This window comes from Miniopterus natalensis, chromosome 2 (assembly GCF_054644295.1).
Source record: "Miniopterus natalensis isolate mMinNat1 chromosome 2, mMinNat1.hap1, whole genome shotgun sequence".
NCBI lineage: Eukaryota > Metazoa > Chordata > Mammalia > Chiroptera > Miniopteridae > Miniopterus > Miniopterus natalensis.
Genome location: NC_142082.1, coordinates 165,887,864 through 165,907,131, shown reverse-complemented (window position 1 = coordinate 165,907,131; position 19,268 = coordinate 165,887,864). Strand labels below are relative to the sequence as shown.

The 19,268-nt window shown below is 44.4% G+C and overlaps 1 protein-coding gene across 1 annotated transcript; it reads left to right on the top strand.

The window, feature by feature from the left end:
- The first annotated feature begins 10,782 nt into the window (after window positions 1-10,782).
- On the top strand, window positions 10,783-18,387 carry GABARAPL1 (GABA type A receptor associated protein like 1). The gene is made up of 4 exons (XM_016221871.2): window positions 10,783-11,095; window positions 15,197-15,275; window positions 16,543-16,661; window positions 17,547-18,387. Exons 1-4 carry the CDS (start codon window positions 11,006-11,008, stop codon window positions 17,610-17,612), a joined length of 354 nt encoding a protein of 117 aa, XP_016077357.1. The 5' UTR covers window positions 10,783-11,005; the 3' UTR covers window positions 17,613-18,387.
- The last annotated feature ends 881 nt before the right edge of the window (window positions 18,388-19,268 follow it).

Genomic DNA, 19,268 nt, shown 5'->3' with positions numbered 1-19,268 from the left:
CTCAGGAAATTGTTGAAATGCATGAATTGTTAATAGCACCTGAGGTGGCCTTGTTTTGCCACTGCCAAATGAATCACTTTATCATCACACATTCCAGAAAATGTTCTTGCCTCATTTGTCCTTCAAGATACCATAACCTTTTTAAAAAATTTATCTTTATTGTTGAAAGTATTACAGGTGTCCTCTTTTCTTCCCCATTGACCCCTTCTACCTTGCCTCCTCCCCCGCCCCCCCCACCCCCACCACATTAGTGTCTGTGTCCCTGGGTCAGGCATACAAGCATACAAGTTCTTGGGTTAATCTCTTCCCATCCACCCACCCACCCCCTCCTTCCCCACCTACCATAGTCTTAAAGAAAAATTGTCAGGTATAACAAGATCTTGGAAGAAATCTTGTCTTATTCTAAAGAGATCTCTCTGCCCCATCTCTCCTTGCCCCTTTGCCTCTCTAAGCCACCTGGAGTTCACTCCTATCACCATTCCATTTTGTCATAAGCTAGTAGTACCCATTTGGCTCACTTCTTTATCTACTCAGCCTAAGACATCTGTAAATCAACTCGATCACTTTCATCACAGTTCTCAAAAATATTTAACCCTTTTAAACTTTCCTCACACCTATCCTTCAAACTTTAAACATCGGTTCAATGAAGCTAACTGATTTCTCCCCAAAGCCTACACTACTGAGCAGAGCTGCAGAAAATCTGTCAGCTCTACTGATTAAGGTCATGGTTTCCAACACACCTGAACCATTTACCATTTCGTCTAGATTTTCTTTAGTAATGTTCCCATTCCTTTCAGTAGTTATTCAAATTTCAATGTTTCTCTTCAAACCTCACACCCATAACCTACCCATTAATACTAGGCAGGGGATTTGTCCTAGTTTAGAGAGGAAATCAAAGGTTCCAGGTAACTTCCTAGCCTAAAGCTACATACCTTGCGGATCTGTCCCTCTCCTTTCCTCCTTCCTTCAGGTCTCAATGAAATAGATGCCCTCCCTGCTTCCCGATAATAGTACTTCTAACTGTGCTTTGGATTACATTGATTCAAGGGTTTATGTGTCCAACAGGTATTATTTAGGAAATGATATGGAAGGAATAGTGCAGAGGCAGCTGGGGGTATAAAAGTTTGCAAGAAACACAGGGTCTCTGACTTTCCATCCTCACAGCTTCAGAAAAAGCAAAAATAAAATGATAGCAAACGTGAAGAGTACAAAGAGCCCTTGGGAAAGGCAGAGTGTTGGAAGAGCATTTTCAATGATGGGATGTGGTTTGGCAAACCTGAGGAACTGAAAAAAGACTAGAGTAGTTGATTTAATGAGCTCAGGAGAGAGCTGCAAAGAGGAAGTCTGAGAGAGACAAGGGGCCTTGGGGGGCAAGGGATATAGACTATATTTTACAGTCATTGAGAAGGCATTGAAGGATTTTAAACAGTAAGTCACTTGATGCAATTTGAATTTTAAGACAATGAGTGAATGCTACAAGAGAATGGACTAGATTAGGACAAGAATGAAGCATGAAGACCACATGAGAGGCTACTGAAGAAGAGTCGATAAGAGATGCTGGTGGACAGGACCATGAGGCGATATTAGAGGGGGAAGTAGTGGTAAATGTAGGGATTTGACAGATAAATAAATTGGGATACCATCATCAGGATTTGCTGATAGATTGGAAAGGGAAATGTAGGAAGGGAAAGGAGTAAAAAATGACTCCTAGATCATTGGCCTGAGCCAATACATGGAAGGATGGGAAAGAAAGGCCAGATGGAGGGAGGAGTTCAAAGCAGTGATTTCTAAAATGGGGAAAAGGCATTTGATGGCAAAATCAAATCAAGTTAACCTAAGACAAAGCCTATATGTGGTTATAAATGAGATAATCGTCTCCCTGCCTTCCTTCCTCTCCCTCCTGCTTACTCCTTAATTATTCAGTTTTTACTAGCTTCTTCCATTTAATATACAGACGGTTCATATGAATTATATCCTGTAAAATGGAAGCGGAGTGTAGAGCTGAAAAAAACTCCCATTGTTAAAAGCCTGTACTAAGTAATTCAGACACTGAACCTGAAGACGGTGAGGAGCTGCTTAATGTATTTTTAGCAGAACCGTTCCCTAATGCGATCAGTGTTTTAGAAAGATGCTCTGGTGAAAGCCTGAGGTCTTAGCTGAAGTGTGCAGAAGCCAAGTCTTAATTCCACCTAGGAGCCTATTGTAAAAGTCTTAGTTAAAAGTGATGAGGGGCTCAAAATAAACATGGAGGTGTCAAAGACATGGGTATTCCTCTTTTCAGCAGAACTCTACACTTTGTTCAAACTGAAAAATAAATAATGAAATGGGTAGGAAATAGGAATCTCTAGGTCTTTTTTCTTTCTTTCTGATGTTAAGCAGTAGAGATTCTCTACCACTTCTTTCTCGGCCCAAATGACCCAAGTATGTATTCACAGCCTGGCACTGAAGCTGCACTTTCCATCCCTTACAGCTGACCCTGGGTATCCTGGGGGTGATTACACTGGGGGGCGGGGGGATGACAAAAACCTTTCCATCACTTTTTACTTGCCCAAACTGAAACTCCTGCAAACAATCTGGGCTGGTCTAGTCTTATAACAATATCTGAAAGGAAGTGCCAATATCTACATAGCAGGAAATGACTAGGACGGTACAAAGCTCCTTATCTGTGAGACACTGAAAGATCAGTAAATATTAGTTAACATAGGACAAAACAGGCTCTCCTTTCCGGGGGAAGATGGGTCTGAGAGCAGATTGGGCTGTGATGCCTGGTTTTGTCTGTGGTTTGAAGGCTTGAGTTGGTTTTATAGGTGTGGCCTGTAGACCTTTATTAGAGGGTCTGATCAACACATTAAGAGCTGACTTGTATATGGGTATATGGGAATAAGCAAAAATGGGATTTATATAACCAATTTTAAGAGATAGGGGAGAAAAATTGCAGTCTGGGCACAGCAAGCTGTGTTTTCTTTTCCTTGGGTAAGCAGATTGGCTGGAAGTTAATAAAGAGGCCGTAATGGGAAGTCTGCCCTTGAGCAGACTGGCTGCCTGGGAAAACAATTTGAGTGATTTATGGATTGGCCAAGATACACTGAGAGTTCAGCTGTGGAGAATATTTTGCATGCTGTCTCTGAGTAATGTTGGCCAGTGTCCTTCAGTTGGCATCTTCACCTTGGTGAAGCCAGAATGACGCTGTTTCCCACCTCGGAATTCCTTAAGATTTTAAGAGCTGGGAAAGGGCATTGTGAAGGTGGTAGTGCTTGAGTTGAAACCTGACGAATGATAGAATTTTAAACACCAAATATACAGTATAAGAGCACTTTCTGTCTACGGGCAAAGATAGAAATAATGAGAATATGAATCATGGAGAGTTCAAAATTCTAAGAGTGATATAATTAGAAAGAATCTGGAAAGACAGGTTGGCATTTTTATGGCAGGCATTACGTAGAAGCTTAAGCAGTCTGACCTTTATCTTGCATGCTGTGAAAGCCACTGTTAAGTTTACGAGGAGGGAAAGAGATCCTGTGGCTTGTAAGGTGCTTTGGCTGTCTCGAAAACGTGAGGAAGAGAAGTGAGATGTAGAAGACAGGGAGACCATTAAGGCTACTGCACTGTCTGTCTCAGACAATACTTCCGAACTTCTTCTACAAAAGCTTGGTTATAGGAAAGTTATGAAATAAGGAGGGTAAATTTAACACCTCTTCATTTCAGTTCACGGTACTCCTGCTTTAATTGTTAATGTTGCCCTTTGGCGATGGCAGTCCTCTTCGACAAGTGATATCAATGTTCCAAGTATCTAGAACTTTCTTGAGTCCCAGCTTGTTTATCAAACTTGCCTACACAGGGTCTCTCTTACTTACTTACCTCATGCGCTAGACTTAGGATTTGCTCTCCCCTACGATGTTAATACCAATTATTACAGGTGGTAAGGCTGAGTACTGCTCTCTCCCTCTCCCAAAAGGGTTGTAAATTCAAACTCAGTAAATACCAAAGTAGTTAAATGCACATCCAATTCAAAGGGGACAAAAGTTTATCAAAAGTCAAATAACTGGTAAGCAGTCATTACCATTTGAATGCCTGCAGTGCACCGTTTAATTTTCCAAACTGTGTGTGTTGGAGGCTGAATTGTAGAGCAGTGATGTAATTTGAAGGGAGCTGAGCATCTGAGATGGTTTTATACTCAGCTTCCTAAGGCTTTATTTTTCTCTCATTTTATTAAGAAGTACTGTAGCCTAGAGGCCACTGGGAAGGGAGGGAATTCAGAGAGAGACAGACTATGGCTCTCTCGAGAGATTTTTAAAGAGAGGTTTATTTTGTTTTGCTTTTTATTTTATTTATTTTTCTGTTAACCCTCACCCAAGGATATTTTGTCCCATTGATTTATTTTTATTTTTTTAGAAAGTGGAAGGGGGAGGGACAGAGAGAGAAGCATTGATGTGAGAGAGACACGTCAATGTGTTGACTCCCTCATGTGCCCCAACCGGTGCCTGGGATCGAGCCTGCAACCGAGGTGCGTGCCCTTGACTGGAATCGACCCTTCGACCCTTCAGGTTGTGGTCCGATGCTCTAACACTAGGCCAAACCGGCTAGGGCTTCAGCTTCCTGAGACTTGAAAAACCAAACTGAAAAAACCTTTTGCTCTTATTTTTAAATTTAATTTTTATTCCTTTTAATCAAATGTATACATTGATAGAGATTAAAAAGTCAAAGAGCTCTACAAAGCTTGTGAAGAAAAATAGCATCTTCCCACCACATGCATACATATACAGAAACTTCCTACCTTTTAGCTGGTTTTGTAAAATCTACATTTCTCCCAATGCTATGCATGTGTTGCATTGTAAAAGGTGAAAATTTAGCCATTTTTTATTACCACAAGCCTTACCTTTGCTACTGTGGGGAAGGGAAAAATTCCTCTTTCCCTCCTCTGGCTCTTTCGGCGGGCTGGAATAGTCACATCAACAGGAGGCAGATCCGTAAGAGAAAATCAAATGCAATCTTCTGCGCATGGGAACCCCATGAGCTTGAGAGAGTCAGAGCCCCCGAAGACAGGAGAAGCTCAGAGACAGAAAGGGGGACCGAGCTTTATAGGACATCCGAGCTAGGGATGAGGTGAGGTGCCGTGGGGGCTTCTAAAAGCTCATTGCAGGATAAGAGCAGACATCCCCTAATTAGTTTGCCCTGGCCTATAGCCTATAGATAGGCCCCCAAAAGTCACCTCTGATCATCTCCCATGGACAAGGTCTGCAATTCCAATTCCTCCTGGTAGTCAGAGGGGTGGGAGGGGCAGAAGCTTCTCTTGAGCCTGAGCTAAAATCACCTTTTAGCGCAAAGCAATCTGCATACCACCGAGGCGCATCTTGGGGTGGCGCCTTCTGGACCCCCACACTACCATGACACGCCTGAACATTTCTTGTGCCCTCCTGTCTTCTAAATATAGTTATATTGCTATTTTGGTTAGACGAGTATAATGGGAAGGAGACTTTATGGGGTAAAATTTTGGCTTTTTCCCTTGCTGCTTGTGGTGTAGTTAGTTACTCAATCACTTTCTGCTTCAATGTCTTGCTGTAAAATGAGTGTATAGACATTACATTCCCACGTGAGGACTGTGGGTGTTAATATACCCACACTATACATAGAGCTTGTATATTCGAACATTAATACCTACGAGCCCCTTTTACTATCTCGGAGGGTATCCGCATAGCTCTCGCGTGTTAAAACCTGTTTGCTCCCGCCCACGCCTTGTCTTTTCTCCGTTACTTCCTCATTTTGCAGGTTTCCCGAAAACAGATGCGCAAGAAATGAATGTTTGGAGAGTTTCCGTGTGCAAGGAATGTCTTGTGCTAGCCTCATACTTTAAATGACAGTTTGGCTTGTCACACAACTCTGGGAAGAAATGTTTGCCCTTAGGATTTTTAAGGCATAACAAGCTGTTGGAAGTAAAATCTACTTCCCTTCCCCATTTTCTGAATTCCCTCTCTCTGAGATTCCTAGTATTTAAATGTTGAACCTCTAATTTACATCCCCTTGCCCCCCTTTCCATCTTTTTGCCTTACAGCTTTACTTTCTAGGACATTTCTTCAACTTTATTGTAGCGTTTCTATTGAATTTTTCCCAAAGACTACAGAGAATCCAAAACCATTGAATGATACTAAGAAGAGAAATGACACAATGAAATATGGTTTTATTATATTTATTCTGGCTTTAGTGAGTTCTCCCTTTCTCCCCCTCCCTCCTAGAAATGATGAAGACAAAAATTAAAGACTAAGAATGGGTTTGAGTAATAGTGGTGGTTTCAAAACATGTTCACAAATTCTTAAACATTCCTCCTATCTGTGGAGTGGGGCCAAGGGGACCTGGACCTGAATGGATCTGCCTAGAGCCAGCCTGTGGTGTGTGGGTTCTTGACTTTGTGCAGGAAAAATTTCACAACATGAGTCCAGGTGAGTTTTAGAAGACACTTATTAAAACTGGGGACACAAGAAAGGGTGGGGAAATGAGCCTAGTCTGTGAGCCTTGGCTCACAGAAGTCACAGAAAAGGGGGCCTTGGGGAGAGGTTCAGGGGATTAGCCTGTGACAAGCCACTGCTGCTCACTGCTGTCCTGGTTGCAAGTCTCCTGGGGTACCTTAGAGTTTAGGAGATGCATGCCAGTGGGGAAATAAAGGGAGGGACACTGGGGATGGGGGGAGTGTCAAGGGTATTCTCCTGGGAGGGAGAGCACGTGCTGGGACCCTCACTGGAGGATGTTTTTTCCATTGCTTTTCGGAGAGACTGGAAGGGGGAGAGAGAGAGAGAGACATCAATGTGTCCACATTGACTGGTTGCCTCCCACACGTGTCCTGATTGGGGCCGGGATTGAGCCTGCAACCGAGGTATGTGCCCTTGGCAAGAATCGAACCCAGGACCCTTCAGTCTGCAGGCTGATGCTCTAACCATTCTGCCAAACCAGCTAGGACTGGGACCTTTTTTTTTTTTTTGGAGGTTTTAAAGCCTGAGTGTTGCCCCGCCGACGAGGCTTAGTAGTTGAGCATCAACCTAGGATCCAGGAGATGGAGGTTCGATTCCCTGTCAGGGCACATGCCTGGGTTACGGGCTTGAGCTCCAGCAGGGGACGTGCAGGAGGCAGCCAATCAGTGACTCTCATCATTGATGTTTCTATCTCTCTCCTCCTCTCCCTTCCTCTCTCTGAAGTCAATAAAAATATATTTAAAAAAAAAAAAAGGCTGGGTGTTTAGGGGAGGCATTAGGGGAGGATTTCAACAGAATATTCATCAGCTTTATGCTGATGTACCAAGATAGCCAAATTCTCTTCATCTGTCCTTAGTTGTGATTGGCAAATAGCACCGACTGGATTTCTGCAGTCTGTCTCCGCTTAGAGTGATTTTAGCTATACACCCTCTGGTTGGGAAGAAGTGTGAACCATTTACTCACAAGTGTCCAGGTTTAGGGAAGATAGGGTTTACTAGATGGCTGCAAAGTGCTTGTCATCTAGATTTTCTAGATGGCTGCAAAGTGCTCTTTAATGATCTGTTTCAGTTTCCCTCTTCCACTCATCCTGGCTTACTAGCCTGTCTCACATTCACCTGCTGAAGGACATCTTGATTGGGTCCAAGTTTGGGCATTTATAAGTAAAGCTGCTAAAAACATCCATGTGCAGGTTTTTATGTGGACAGAAGTATTCAAGTTCTTTGGGTAAATACTAAGGAGGATGATTGCTGAATTGTGACTTGTAGGAATACGTTTAGTTTTCTAAGAAACCACAGAACTCTTCCAAAGTGGTGGTACCATTTTCCATTTCCATCAGCAATGAATCAGCAATGAGTCAGAGTTCCTGAAATGTGAGCTTTTTATTTTTAATACAGTATTTTGTCTTTGGTTATAAGAGGAATTTTGAAATATTTTATCTGATTGAATGTGTTAATTTATAAAATTACTTTCTGTATAATATTTTATGTCATGCTGGGAATAACCGTAGAGGGCAAACTCTGGAAGTTGACAGGTTGGGTATTCTAAGAAGGAATTAGCATTTTCCTTGAGGCAAAAGATCAATTGAAATTTCATCTCCAAATTATTTTTCGTATATAGATTGCCACTGTGCTTAGGTATTTTTAAAATAAAAGTTAAAATCAGCATTTTAACTAGTTATGCTTGTTTCTGATCAAATCTGAAACAATAGTCTTAAATTATTAATCTCCACTGTAAGTGCTTTTCTCAAGTGGTTGTAAAGTATTCCTTTTGGCTACAGTTGGGTCAAAACTAAAATGAGCTAAAATTTTCAATTTGAAAATAAGGACTAAAAATATAAACATAATGTGATAAAATAATTGTTAGATTTTTCACACATAAAAAGGATTGAAAGATGCCATTGTGAAAAATAATATCAAGAAGTAGGGCTATGCCATTCATTTTCCTGTTTCAATAATGCAGCTTAGTTTCTTTTATTTTGTGGCTTTATTTTTTAAATCAGAGACACAGAGGCTTGATACCAGGTAGGGGACAGGGGCTGCCCTTTGTCTTGTTAGGGGCAGAAATATTAATCATGCTCTGTTGACCATGATTTTTGGCTATAGTTAAAAGAAATATTAATCCTGACCTGTTGACCATGATTGTTCTGTTCTGATTTTGAGAAAGCACATTCTAATCCGTCTGCGAGTTGCATGCCCCGGGGCATCAGAGTTAATTTTGGAATGTGGTTTAACCTAATGGGAACATTAACAGCCTTGTCCTACAGAGTCCAGAGGTGCCCACCCTTTGCAACCCAACCCCCCAGCCCACATTGCCTGTAATCTGGTCGCCGGAGGCACCTGCCTGGAGTCACGCAGGGGGCCAGCATGGAGGCGCCTGCCGTTTGCGGCCCTCAGCCCACATTGCCTGCAGCCTGTTAGCATTATACCTTGCGTACTTCCCCAAGTCTGTAATTCCTACTTTCCCATGTAATCTTCGTCCTTCTACCCAATATAAGCAGCTGGCTTGGGGGGGGGGGGGGGGCGGGGTTGTAGAGAAGATTTCTCAGGACGACCTTACTGCTCTCCCACATTGCCAGCAATATTGGAATAAACCTCATATATGATTCAACCCTGTCTCTGCTTAATTGACTCAAGTAGTGATGGGCAGCCTGGACCCATTGTCATCCAGTTTCAGTTTCCTAGTTTTCAAACTTCCTCACCCTTTATCTTTCAAAATTTCCTCTGCCCTTCCCCAGTAGGGTACCTGGGACCACTGCTATTAATAGTAGTTGGAAAGGCCTTAGTCCCTTTGATTCTTGGTGAGGTAAAGGGAAGGCCAGAAGGAGGTGACACTGCACCTGGCCCACCTCCCTTTCCGGTGGTGCTTTCTATTCACGTTGGGGATACTTAACCAGTAGTACTACTGATACCAGTGAGATGATGAGACCTTGGTTCCTGTCTTCTTCAAGGAAAAATTTCAATCAAGAGACAAAGTGTAGAAAAAAGCAATCAATTTACTGACCTAGGTGAAAACATACTTAGGACAGTGAAACAAGGACCATTGCTCCCCTGGTTGCAAGTCTCATGGAGTCCCTAGAGGTTAGGGCACACGTGCCTGTGGGGGAAGGACAGGGGAAAAGGAATGGCATGGGTGTGCTCCCTGGAGGGAGAGCTCCTGGAACCTTCATTTTCAGGGGATTTAAAGGCTGGGTGTTTCAGGGAGGTCTTAGGGAAGAATCAATAGAATATTCATCAGCTTTATCCTGAGGTACCAAAATGAGATTCTCTTAATTTGTCTGTCCTTGGGTATGGCTGGCAAACAGCACTTAGATTTTTGTTTTCCGTCTCCCTGAGTAGCGTGACGTAAGGTATTTACCCTCTGGCTGGGGAGAAGAAACGCAAACCATTCACTCTTAAGTGTCCTCGGTTTGGGGATGTTAGGATTTACTAGGTGCTGTTTAACTGTCTTAGTTTCCCTATTCCGCTTGTCCCGGAATTTCCCTAGCTTCTATGTTATAACACTACCCTTCAGGTGAATTTTTGCATAAGAAAAAGAGAAATGTTTGAGAATTCCTGAGTTAATCACTTAAATCTCTTAATGTTTTCTTTTCCATAAGACAGGCCCAGCTTCTGAGTTACCAGAAGAAAGTGAATCATTTCTATAGTTGCACATGCATGAAGCCCTTAGAGTCACGGCTGAGCCACTTGGGGACCTTGATGACTCCTGACGCCCTTCCTCTACGAGCGTCTCCGAGTCCCCGAGTCACGTTTTGTTTACCGCCCGCTCGCCAGCGCCGGGCAGCACGAACCCAAACACGATGACGCGACGGGCGAAGGGGGGTCACGGTCGGGTCACGGTCGAAGGAACCGGCCTGGCTCCCAGGTGCTCGGCGGGAGAAACGGAAAGAGCAGGGGGCAAAACGCGAGCACCGGGCATTTCCGCGCCGGCCGAAGAAACCCCCGGACCCTCCTCCTCTCTTTCCCCGGGTTCCAGCTCCCAGCCCGCTAGAAGAAGCTGGATTTCCTCCCAGTGTGTTTGTTTTGGGACGCAACCAAGAATCAGACAGGAAGAGGGAAGAAGACATCTTTAGGACATTTTTTTGTTTGGTTTTTAAACCATCTTTAGTGTTACAGTCTCCGTAAAATAAGACGTAAAATCTGTGTCCGTTCGCAACGACCTCTACTCGGGAAAAGGTTAGACAGGAAGAGACCACGGCGAGCCCGACGGGGGTCGGCCACCCCCGTCCCGGCCCGCGGGGTGGGCGTGCCGGGGGCGGGGCGGTGACGTCACAATGCCCGCGCGCCGCCGCGCTGTTTTCGCGTTCCCAGCTCTCGCGGAAAGCCGCGGGGAATTCTCACCTGGCCGTCCCCAACCTGCGCGCGACACCCGCCGGGCGGGATCCCTTCCGAAAGCTGGTCCGAGCGGCGTCGGGACCCGAGCTGCCGTTTCCGAAGCGATTCTCATACACCTTGGAATTTGGCGGAGGGAAGCCCGACGGGAGAGAGGCGATCTTCAGCGAGGCAGGCAGGCCCCGTCCGGGGATCTCCGAAACCCTGCGGTTCGTCATGAAGTTCCAGTATAAGGAGGACCATCCCTTTGAGTATCGGAAAAAGGAAGGAGAAAAGATCCGGAAGAAATACCCGGACAGGGTCCCTGTGAGTGTCAGGGGAGTGGGAAGTGGGGCGGGGGGAGGGAAGATGGGGAGGCGGGGGAGTCGTGATGGCTGCCCTAAGGCACAGAAGAACGCCGGTCCCCAAAATGACTTAACCCCGAACGCCCTTCACCGCGAGGAGAGCCCGTGGGACGGGCGTTCCGACCGCGGACCCTTTAGGACCCGTATCCCCAGGGCCCGTGCCCGTCTCCGGGGTGACCGCATCCTCGGCGCGGAGCCTCCGTTCGAGTGACTCAGCAGTAGGCAGAGGCTGTGCAGGCTGAAAGGGCTGAGAACGTGGCCCTTCTGTGCGAGGAAGGCCAGGTCGGGGACCGTGTTTGCTCCCGTGAAGGTCGCAGGGGAATTGTTTCGGGAGTAACCTGTGGTCGGCTCCCATAGGTTTGTGCCTTAGCTGGTTCTCCCTTAATCAAGTTGTCACTTTGGTCCTCATAGCTTTGGGTTTGGGAGGCAAAGATTCGGAAGCCAGTGGGTCTTTTTAATTTTTATTTTTTATTTTTATTCCGTTAGGATTGGAGGGGGGGGGTAGTGCCACAAGACCCGCCTGGTCCAGAAAACAAGGTCACGTTCTCTGCGCAACCGCGGGGTTGCCTCATTCTTGGCTCCCGGGGCTGGTGCGGGGGCGGCGAGCCTTCCTCCGCTACTTACTCCGATCGGATTGTAATTAGACGCTTCAGGAAGGAAGGCCTGAGGCGTTTTTCTCTCTCCGACCCTGGTTCATGTAATAAAACTCGTGCAGTCATTGAGGAGGAACGGAGGGTACCTTTCTGCATCCGGGCGCTTTTCCCGTCACCCCTCCCCCGCCGCTCGCCCCGTTTTTCTCTCCTGCGGGCTGCACGGCCCGATTGGAAAGCAGAAGACAAAATCTTAAGTGTGTGAGAGGGAATAACCGCCGTTGAATATTGGAGATGAAGGAGCAGAGGCTTTAGCTTGTGCTCTTTATCTTCCGGCAGGGACATTAAGGTAAATGTTGCACAGGATTTACAGGAAAAGGGATTGCGATGATCTGATGTGCTTCCCTGACTCCCAGGCGCAGGTGCGCCTCCTCTCCAGTCCCCCTCGAAGTGTCATGGCTTCGCAGCTATCCGAGCAGTCTGGGCCTAAGCCGTAGGTGGAAACCCCCTCAGCAGCCCTTTTGCTATCAGGAACTTCTTAACGGTTTCACACGGCTGGTGTGTGGCCAACCTTGGATGGCAGCCCTGCTATTGGGCCCTTCATGCTATAATGCTTCCCAGTTTCTAATACAATTCTATTGGAATTAAGTGTGCACTGTGTACCTCATACTATTAGGTATTGGATATAGAGAAGTAAACTGTTGCTTTCATCTAGAGTACACACAGTAGTATGAAGCTCTGTTCTAGTAGCTCTATGTAAGTTACAAACTCTGAAATGTACCTGTTCCTAAAGCTAGTTAAAATTTCTGTTTCCTTAAAATGAAGCCCATTCCATTTCCATTTCCATTTCCATTTCCATTTCCATTTCCATTTCCATTTCCATTTCCATGCATTCACCCGGAATATTCCAGCTAATTCTCCCTATTCTCTTCCTGCTCAGTTGGGTGTTAAATATTTTACAAAAATGTATAATCTGTAAACTGTTAGGACCATCACTCAGACCTTATGGTCCCACCAGTTATGTTTTAACCAGTGGTAACTGCTTAGGTACTCAGCTTGTGACCTTCTTTCTAGTTGTGACGCAGGAAGAAGAGCTCTGCTGAGTTCTGAGATTTGATTCCTTAATCTTGCTAAAGTGTCCTGTTTACAAAAAAGAGGGTTAGAGTAAATGATTTCCAAAGCCCTTCCAGCTGGACCATTGGTGGTGGCAAAGCAGTCACGTACCCTGACTGCTCATACAATTCAAGCTTACCTCCAACAGTATCTCTAGAGCTGCCACAGCTGAATAGGTGTGCTTGTGCCTTGAGAGGGGAGGGTGGGTTTCATGGGTCCCTGAAATGATCTTAATAGCTACAGTGTATTGAAAACCTGTGACATTGCAGGTAACTGTTAGGAATGAATAGGTTGTCAGTTTTTTTAGATTCATCAACAGCCCCAAGGAGTATTAGCCACGTTTCATTTCTTGCATGAGAAAAACAGATGAGCAGAGCCTCTGGCCCTGGGCCCACTGTAAGTGAGTAGCAGAGTTGGGATTCTTGGAAACCTAAATATTCTCAGGTAAACCAGTGCTTTGCCCCTCCCCTTCCTTTTCCTCTCCAAATGCTTACCCGCCCTGTGGATGTCTCCTTTGCAGTTGGCTTTATCGCTCTTTCTGCTCCCTTGTGGTTTCCTTCTCTTACTGGTCGGAGCTGCAGCTGCCAGTTCCTGGGAGACACGGTGCTGTGTGTCCCTTTTCCCTCCTCATTGCTGGGCCTTCGTCGAAGCTCCTCCTACATTTTCTTTTTCATTTCTCATTCACATACCTCGACTCCAGTTTTTAATTTTAAGTGTTGTCATGCTCCTCTTAATAGTACAGGACTCTTTTTCTCTGTTGCATAAAATAAGTTTTTCATGATTTTTAAAAAAATATATCTTTATTGATTTCAGAGAGACAGGAGGGGGAGAGAGAGAGGGAGGGAGGGAATCATCACTGATGAGAGAGTCATTGATTGGCTGCCTCCTGCACGCCTTCCACTGGGGATGCAGCCTGAAACCCAGCCACATGCCCCGACCTAGAGTCAAACCAAGATCTCCTGAATCACAGGTCGATGTTCAACCCCTGAGTCATGCCGGCCGGGCTGTTTTTCACTATTTTAATCGGTCTTGTGAACTTTAAAAGCTTCAGACCCTTCCTTCTAAGCCAATCCTTATGTATCAGTACCATAACTTTGTGAAAGAGATGCTGGAAAGTTATCTTCCCTTTACTCATTGGAATGCTGAAGCTCAGCTTGAACAGCTACTAGGAATACTTGAGCGGTGCTTATTTCTGCTTCTTTAACTTTCTTACACTTCCCATGTCTTCTATCTAGGGTGATAATATTTTGTAAACTAAAAGTCTAAAGCTCATGATTTTATGGTAGATTTAAAATATTTAAAATTTTAAAATGTAATATACATGATATATAAATCTATAAATGCTAAATGTATTTTTGTAATGTCATATAATTGAAATTTACATATTTAAAATTTTAAATATTTAGTCATCTATTTTATACACTTACATTTATAAAAGTCTAATTTTTACATAGCTTCTTTTTTTTTTATTACAGAAATATATGATTTTTCTAAACCTTCAAGTATTATAGAAATATTTATAGACATTTAAAATCGCTTGAGCCCAGCAGGGCATGGCTCAGGAGTTGAGCATCGACTTAGGATTCAGGAGATCGAGGCTCAATTCCAGGTCAGGGCACATGCCCAGTTTGCAGGGTCCATCTCCGGTCGGGGGGTGTGCAGAAGGCAGCCGATCAATGACAACGACTCTCTCATTATTGATGTTTCTCTCTCTCTCTCTCTCTCTCCCTCTCCCTCTCCCTCCCTCCCTCTCCCTTCCTCTCTCTGAAATCAATAAAGATATATTTAAATAAATAAAATCCCTTGAAAGCCTAACATAATATTGATAAATGGGTTATTGTACTGAGATTATATTACAGAATATCACACTGTAAGGACTATGTTACTACTTACTTTTTTTACTTGGTAAAACAGTGTCTTGAACATTTTCTTTTGCAATCATTCCCAAAAATTTGACAAAATATAAAATTTATACCACGTCTATAGCTTTAATAAATGGCATTTATAAGAAAGAAAGCTAACAGGTACTCTGGACCATCTGAGAAAACCCAGGCAGTCTTAATGCTCTAATTAAGTACCTGAAAGCATATATCCTATACCTTACAGGTAACTTGTAATTACTTAAAATCAAGGTTCTTTTTACTTTTCATCACATGCCCTTTCATCTTCTTGTTACTGTAGTAATAAAACTACACCCTTCCAAAGAAAGCCCATTTCCCCATACATTTGTAAGGGGTGAAGGAGAATAAGAAATGGGACTAGTCAGACTCACTTCAAATGGGCAACTGTAGGATGTAGAAGGGAAAATACTAGGATGGATTCTGTAGTTTTCATTCCCCACTCTCTGCCTCCCCTCCCAGGTGATCGTGGAGAAGGCTCCCAAGGCCAGAGTGCCTGATCTGGACAAGAGGAAGTACCTAGTGCCCTCTGACCTCACTGGTAATGCTCCTTCCCTTGACCCTTCCTCCTGTGGCAAAACATTCCCAGTCCTTCCTGCATGCATGAGATTGTGAGACTGAGGAAGGAGGGTTCAAGAAGGGGATTCTCCGGAGTTTGATAATTAAAAAGTGGACATAATTCTTCCGTCACCAGTTCCCTTAAGCATTTCCCATCATAGCACCTTGTTTGATTTAGACACAGCAAAGTGCAAAACATTCAAAGAGAAGATCAAATGTCCATTATTTAAACCACTTAAAATCAGCTTTGTTACTGCGTTGTCATTTTATTCCAAAAGGAAAACCAGACTAGTTTCTTGTGAGGATCACATTTTAGAGATTCTCAAATGGATATCTTGTCTCCTTAAGCCACGTTTTTTGGTTAATAACAGTTTTATAGATACTGCTTAGAATTGCAGAGGATATATTCATGCTTTACCTCGACCCTTAGTGGAATAATCACTGCATCCAGGAGACACTAGAAAGATTTTTGTAGTTATGTTTGCTCCAGAGTTATTAGATTTAAGTATCAGCCTTCTAGAACGTCAGTGTACTTGGTAAACGGAAAAGCGTTGGACTCCACTCGTGGTCCCAGCTTTGGAATGAGTGGTACTACGATTACTGGAGTCTGGAAGTCCTCTTCTCATGACTAGTTTGTCTTGGGACGGAAGTGAGTCTCAAATCAGATTTAGACAATGATGGGAATGTTTCCGGCTGGATAGACCTGGTGTTGTCCTCAGGCTTTGAGTGGATATGCTAGGGTTAGGTCTGAAATCGAGTGAAAGATGGGAAGTTTCCGATGAACAAAATGGATCCAGAGACATAGGAGCATGGAACTGACTGAGGGGTGGCGGGGGTGGGAGGGTGGGGAGAGATCAATAAAGAACATACACGCATATATGCATGGCCCAGGACACAGAGAATAGTGTGGGGAAGGCCTGGGGGTGGGGCGGCTATGGGGTGGAGGGGATCAGTGGGGGGAAAATGGAGGACATCTGTAATACTTTCAACAATAAAAATAAATTTTTAAAGAAAGGGAAGTTCCTATTTTCTGAGGAATAAACTCTTCAGTGGCATGCTAGGGAATATGAGGCTTCTTTGCGTTGCACTTTATCTCTGCAGCTGTAGGACAGCACTGGGCTCTGTTCAGATGGTCTGTAAAGCTGGTGCTTTAAAGGAAACAGGTATAGCAGAAACTTTTTCTGGGTCTTACCCTTAATCCCTGTGTTCTTCCCTCTTGCCTTTCTTTTCTAAAAACCTTCCTCCTCCAGTTGGCCAGTTCTACTTCTTAATCCGGAAGAGGATCCACCTGCGACCTGAGGACGCCTTATTCTTTTTTGTCAACAACACTATCCCTCCCACCAGCGCCACCATGGGCCAGCTGTATGAGGTAATGGTCCTGGTCACAACAATGCCCACTGGTCTGGTGTTCTCCAGCTTTTGTTCACCTCATTTTGATAACACACCAGGGAAGTGGGACAGGAGGTGTTGTCTGTCAGGATCCTCTTACCCACGGCAGTGTGAGGCCCTCGGAGATTAGATACCACTTGTCCTTAAGAGATGGAGCGCGACTTGATTCAATCCCTTTGAATTCTTGGATTCAATCCCTTTGAATTCTTGTTTCAGTCTTGCCTTGCCTAGAGTATTTTAACATGGGACTGTCTTTATTGAAACAGCAGGAAATGGCTTCTGATTGTGGAAATTTCATATAAACTGAAACTTTTAATTAAGGCACAGTCTTTAAATTGTCTTTAACAGAGACACTCAACTGGAGAGAATAATTTATGTGGTTTTATTTGGTTTAATTGGTAAACTGTCAGAATCTAATATGAAAAAACTAGAGTAAAGGTCTTTATTGTTCTGTATCACCATCACCTAAGAGTCATTCCTGAAAGGATTTCTTCACACAAGATGCTGATAAACTTCTGCTACTTCTAATCTACTTGTTATTCCATAGTGTATATCCCCTTTTAGTATATATTTCAACATGCATGTTTTGCCACATCTATGCTTTACTTGCTAGAGTGGGCTCTTAAAGGTAAGGACTATACCCTAGTCATGCATCTATCACTGATACCTGCGTGTATGATGTTCTCCATGAAGGTTATTTGTGAACTCAGAGTTGAATTCCAACCAATTCTGCATAATTGTTGTTCCTCCCTTTAATGGGGTCTATGATGCCTTCTGTGCCTTCTTGACAAGGTTATGTTATGCTCAGAGTCCTGGAGATAATGGATGTGATTGTTTTCTAACCTGTTCTTCTCTCTTCCCCTAGGACAACCATGAGGAAGACTACTTTCTGTATGTGGCCTACAGTGATGAGAGTGTGTATGGGAAATGAGTGGTGGAAGCCCAGCAGATGGGAGCACCTGGACTTGGGGGTAGGGGGAGGGGCGTGTGTGGGACTTGGGGGAGAGAAGGGGGGCTCCCACCATGGAGGAGACAGAAGGTGAAGACATCTGGAAACACTGCACACACCATCATCATATTTTCACCTGCTCAATTGATATTTTTTGCTGCTTCCTCGGCCCAGGGAGAAAGCATGTCAGGACAGAGCTATGGATTACTTTTGCTCGAGGAATGGAGATGATGTAATTTCACAGCATTGCTGCGAATTTTTGTGTGATTTTTTTCGTAGAAGAGTCAGGAGGTGGGCACGTTGGGGCCAGAGATGATTGTGGACCAGCATCAACTTTCGGCTCTCCCTTCTCTTTGGGCAGAGATTCTCTTTTTGACATTTGCACAAGACAGTTGGGGGGAAGGAGATAGGAATGTTTTAGGACGACTGGTAGTGGACCATTCCTGGGGACCAAAAGAGACACATTGTAATTAAAACATTGTATCCTATCTTCTCACCTCCTCTCCCCACCTCAGTCATGATCTCACACACAGACATCAAAGCACCACCCCAGGGGTGGTGGTAGACATCAGACAAATTTAGATGTAGCTCTCTTTCAGAAAATAGGGGCCAGTCGTGAAGGACATTGTGATGATGCAGATAGTTTTGATAGCATTAACTGGAATTGATGGTTTTCAACATCTCTGCCTAACCTGCTCTCTCTGGTGCCCCTTATCCCACACCTACTGTGGACTTTAATGAGCCTCAGCCATTTCCAGTTACAGACTCAATGGATGTCCCCCTCCCTTCTGTCCCTTCCCTCTCACACGCACAGAAATGCTAAGTGATAGCCAGCTGCCTCCCTCCTGGGGTTTTCATTTACTGCAGCTGTTAGGAAAGTTGGAGGGGATGACTTTTAGTAACTTGTGGGGATTCTGTTGATTCTGATGATTTTCACTTTCGGGGTTATTCTGGGTGGGTGGGGAGCAGGACTTGCACTCAGACATGGCATTTTAGTTCATCTAATGAAAAGCCTCCTTCCCATGGTGGGGGAATCTGTGTCAATCTGTCAGCTGCAGGTTCTTGTGTAATGAAGTTTATGCTGTCAAGCCAAGGAAATAAAGTAATTGTATACCTTAAAAACCAGCCGTGAGTTCAGAGCTGTTGCCTTTATTTAGTATGTATGAGAATGGATGGCAGGTGGAGGCTTGAGCAGAACATTTTGAGTGGGGTGGCTGTTAGCAGTGTTTGCTCATATGTGGGTCAGATGTGTATAAGTTGACCAGGTGTTATCACCCAAAGGTGAGTGTGGAGGTGGGTAGTGTGGTGTGGTGGTGGTAAGTGCGTGATGTTCTCCCTGCAGGTAAACGCCTTGTCACTGTTTTATGTGCTTTTCTAAGCTGAAGGGAAGACCGCCTACATCAGTATATAGGGGTGGTATTGGGGATGTGCTCATTAAGTGTGCAGATGTCTAAGCCTGGTGCCAGATCTAGCCCACTCAGTCTCAGCGTAGGCGCCTGCATTTTTAATCTCATGATTCTGCTGCACACTGATACCTGGGTTTCTCCTAAGTCCCAGCCAAACATTCCCTCCACACCTTGGTTAGAATGAGCCTCAAGCAGAAAAGGCACTTAGGTAACACTCCTGGGGTCACGCAAG

Excerpts from the sequence above, each read along its gene's own strand:
- GABARAPL1 (XM_016221871.2), top strand. The coding sequence starts at position 11,006 with ATGAAGTTCCAGTATAAGGAGGACCATCCCTTTGAGTATCGGAAAAAG. Across the intron at positions 15,276-16,542 it reads AGTGCCCTCTGACCTCACTG|TTGGCCAGTTCTACTTCTTA; the intron begins GTAATGCTCCTT and ends TTCCTCCTCCAG. Across the intron at positions 16,662-17,546 it reads CCATGGGCCAGCTGTATGAG|GACAACCATGAGGAAGACTA; the intron begins GTAATGGTCCTG and ends CTCTTCCCCTAG.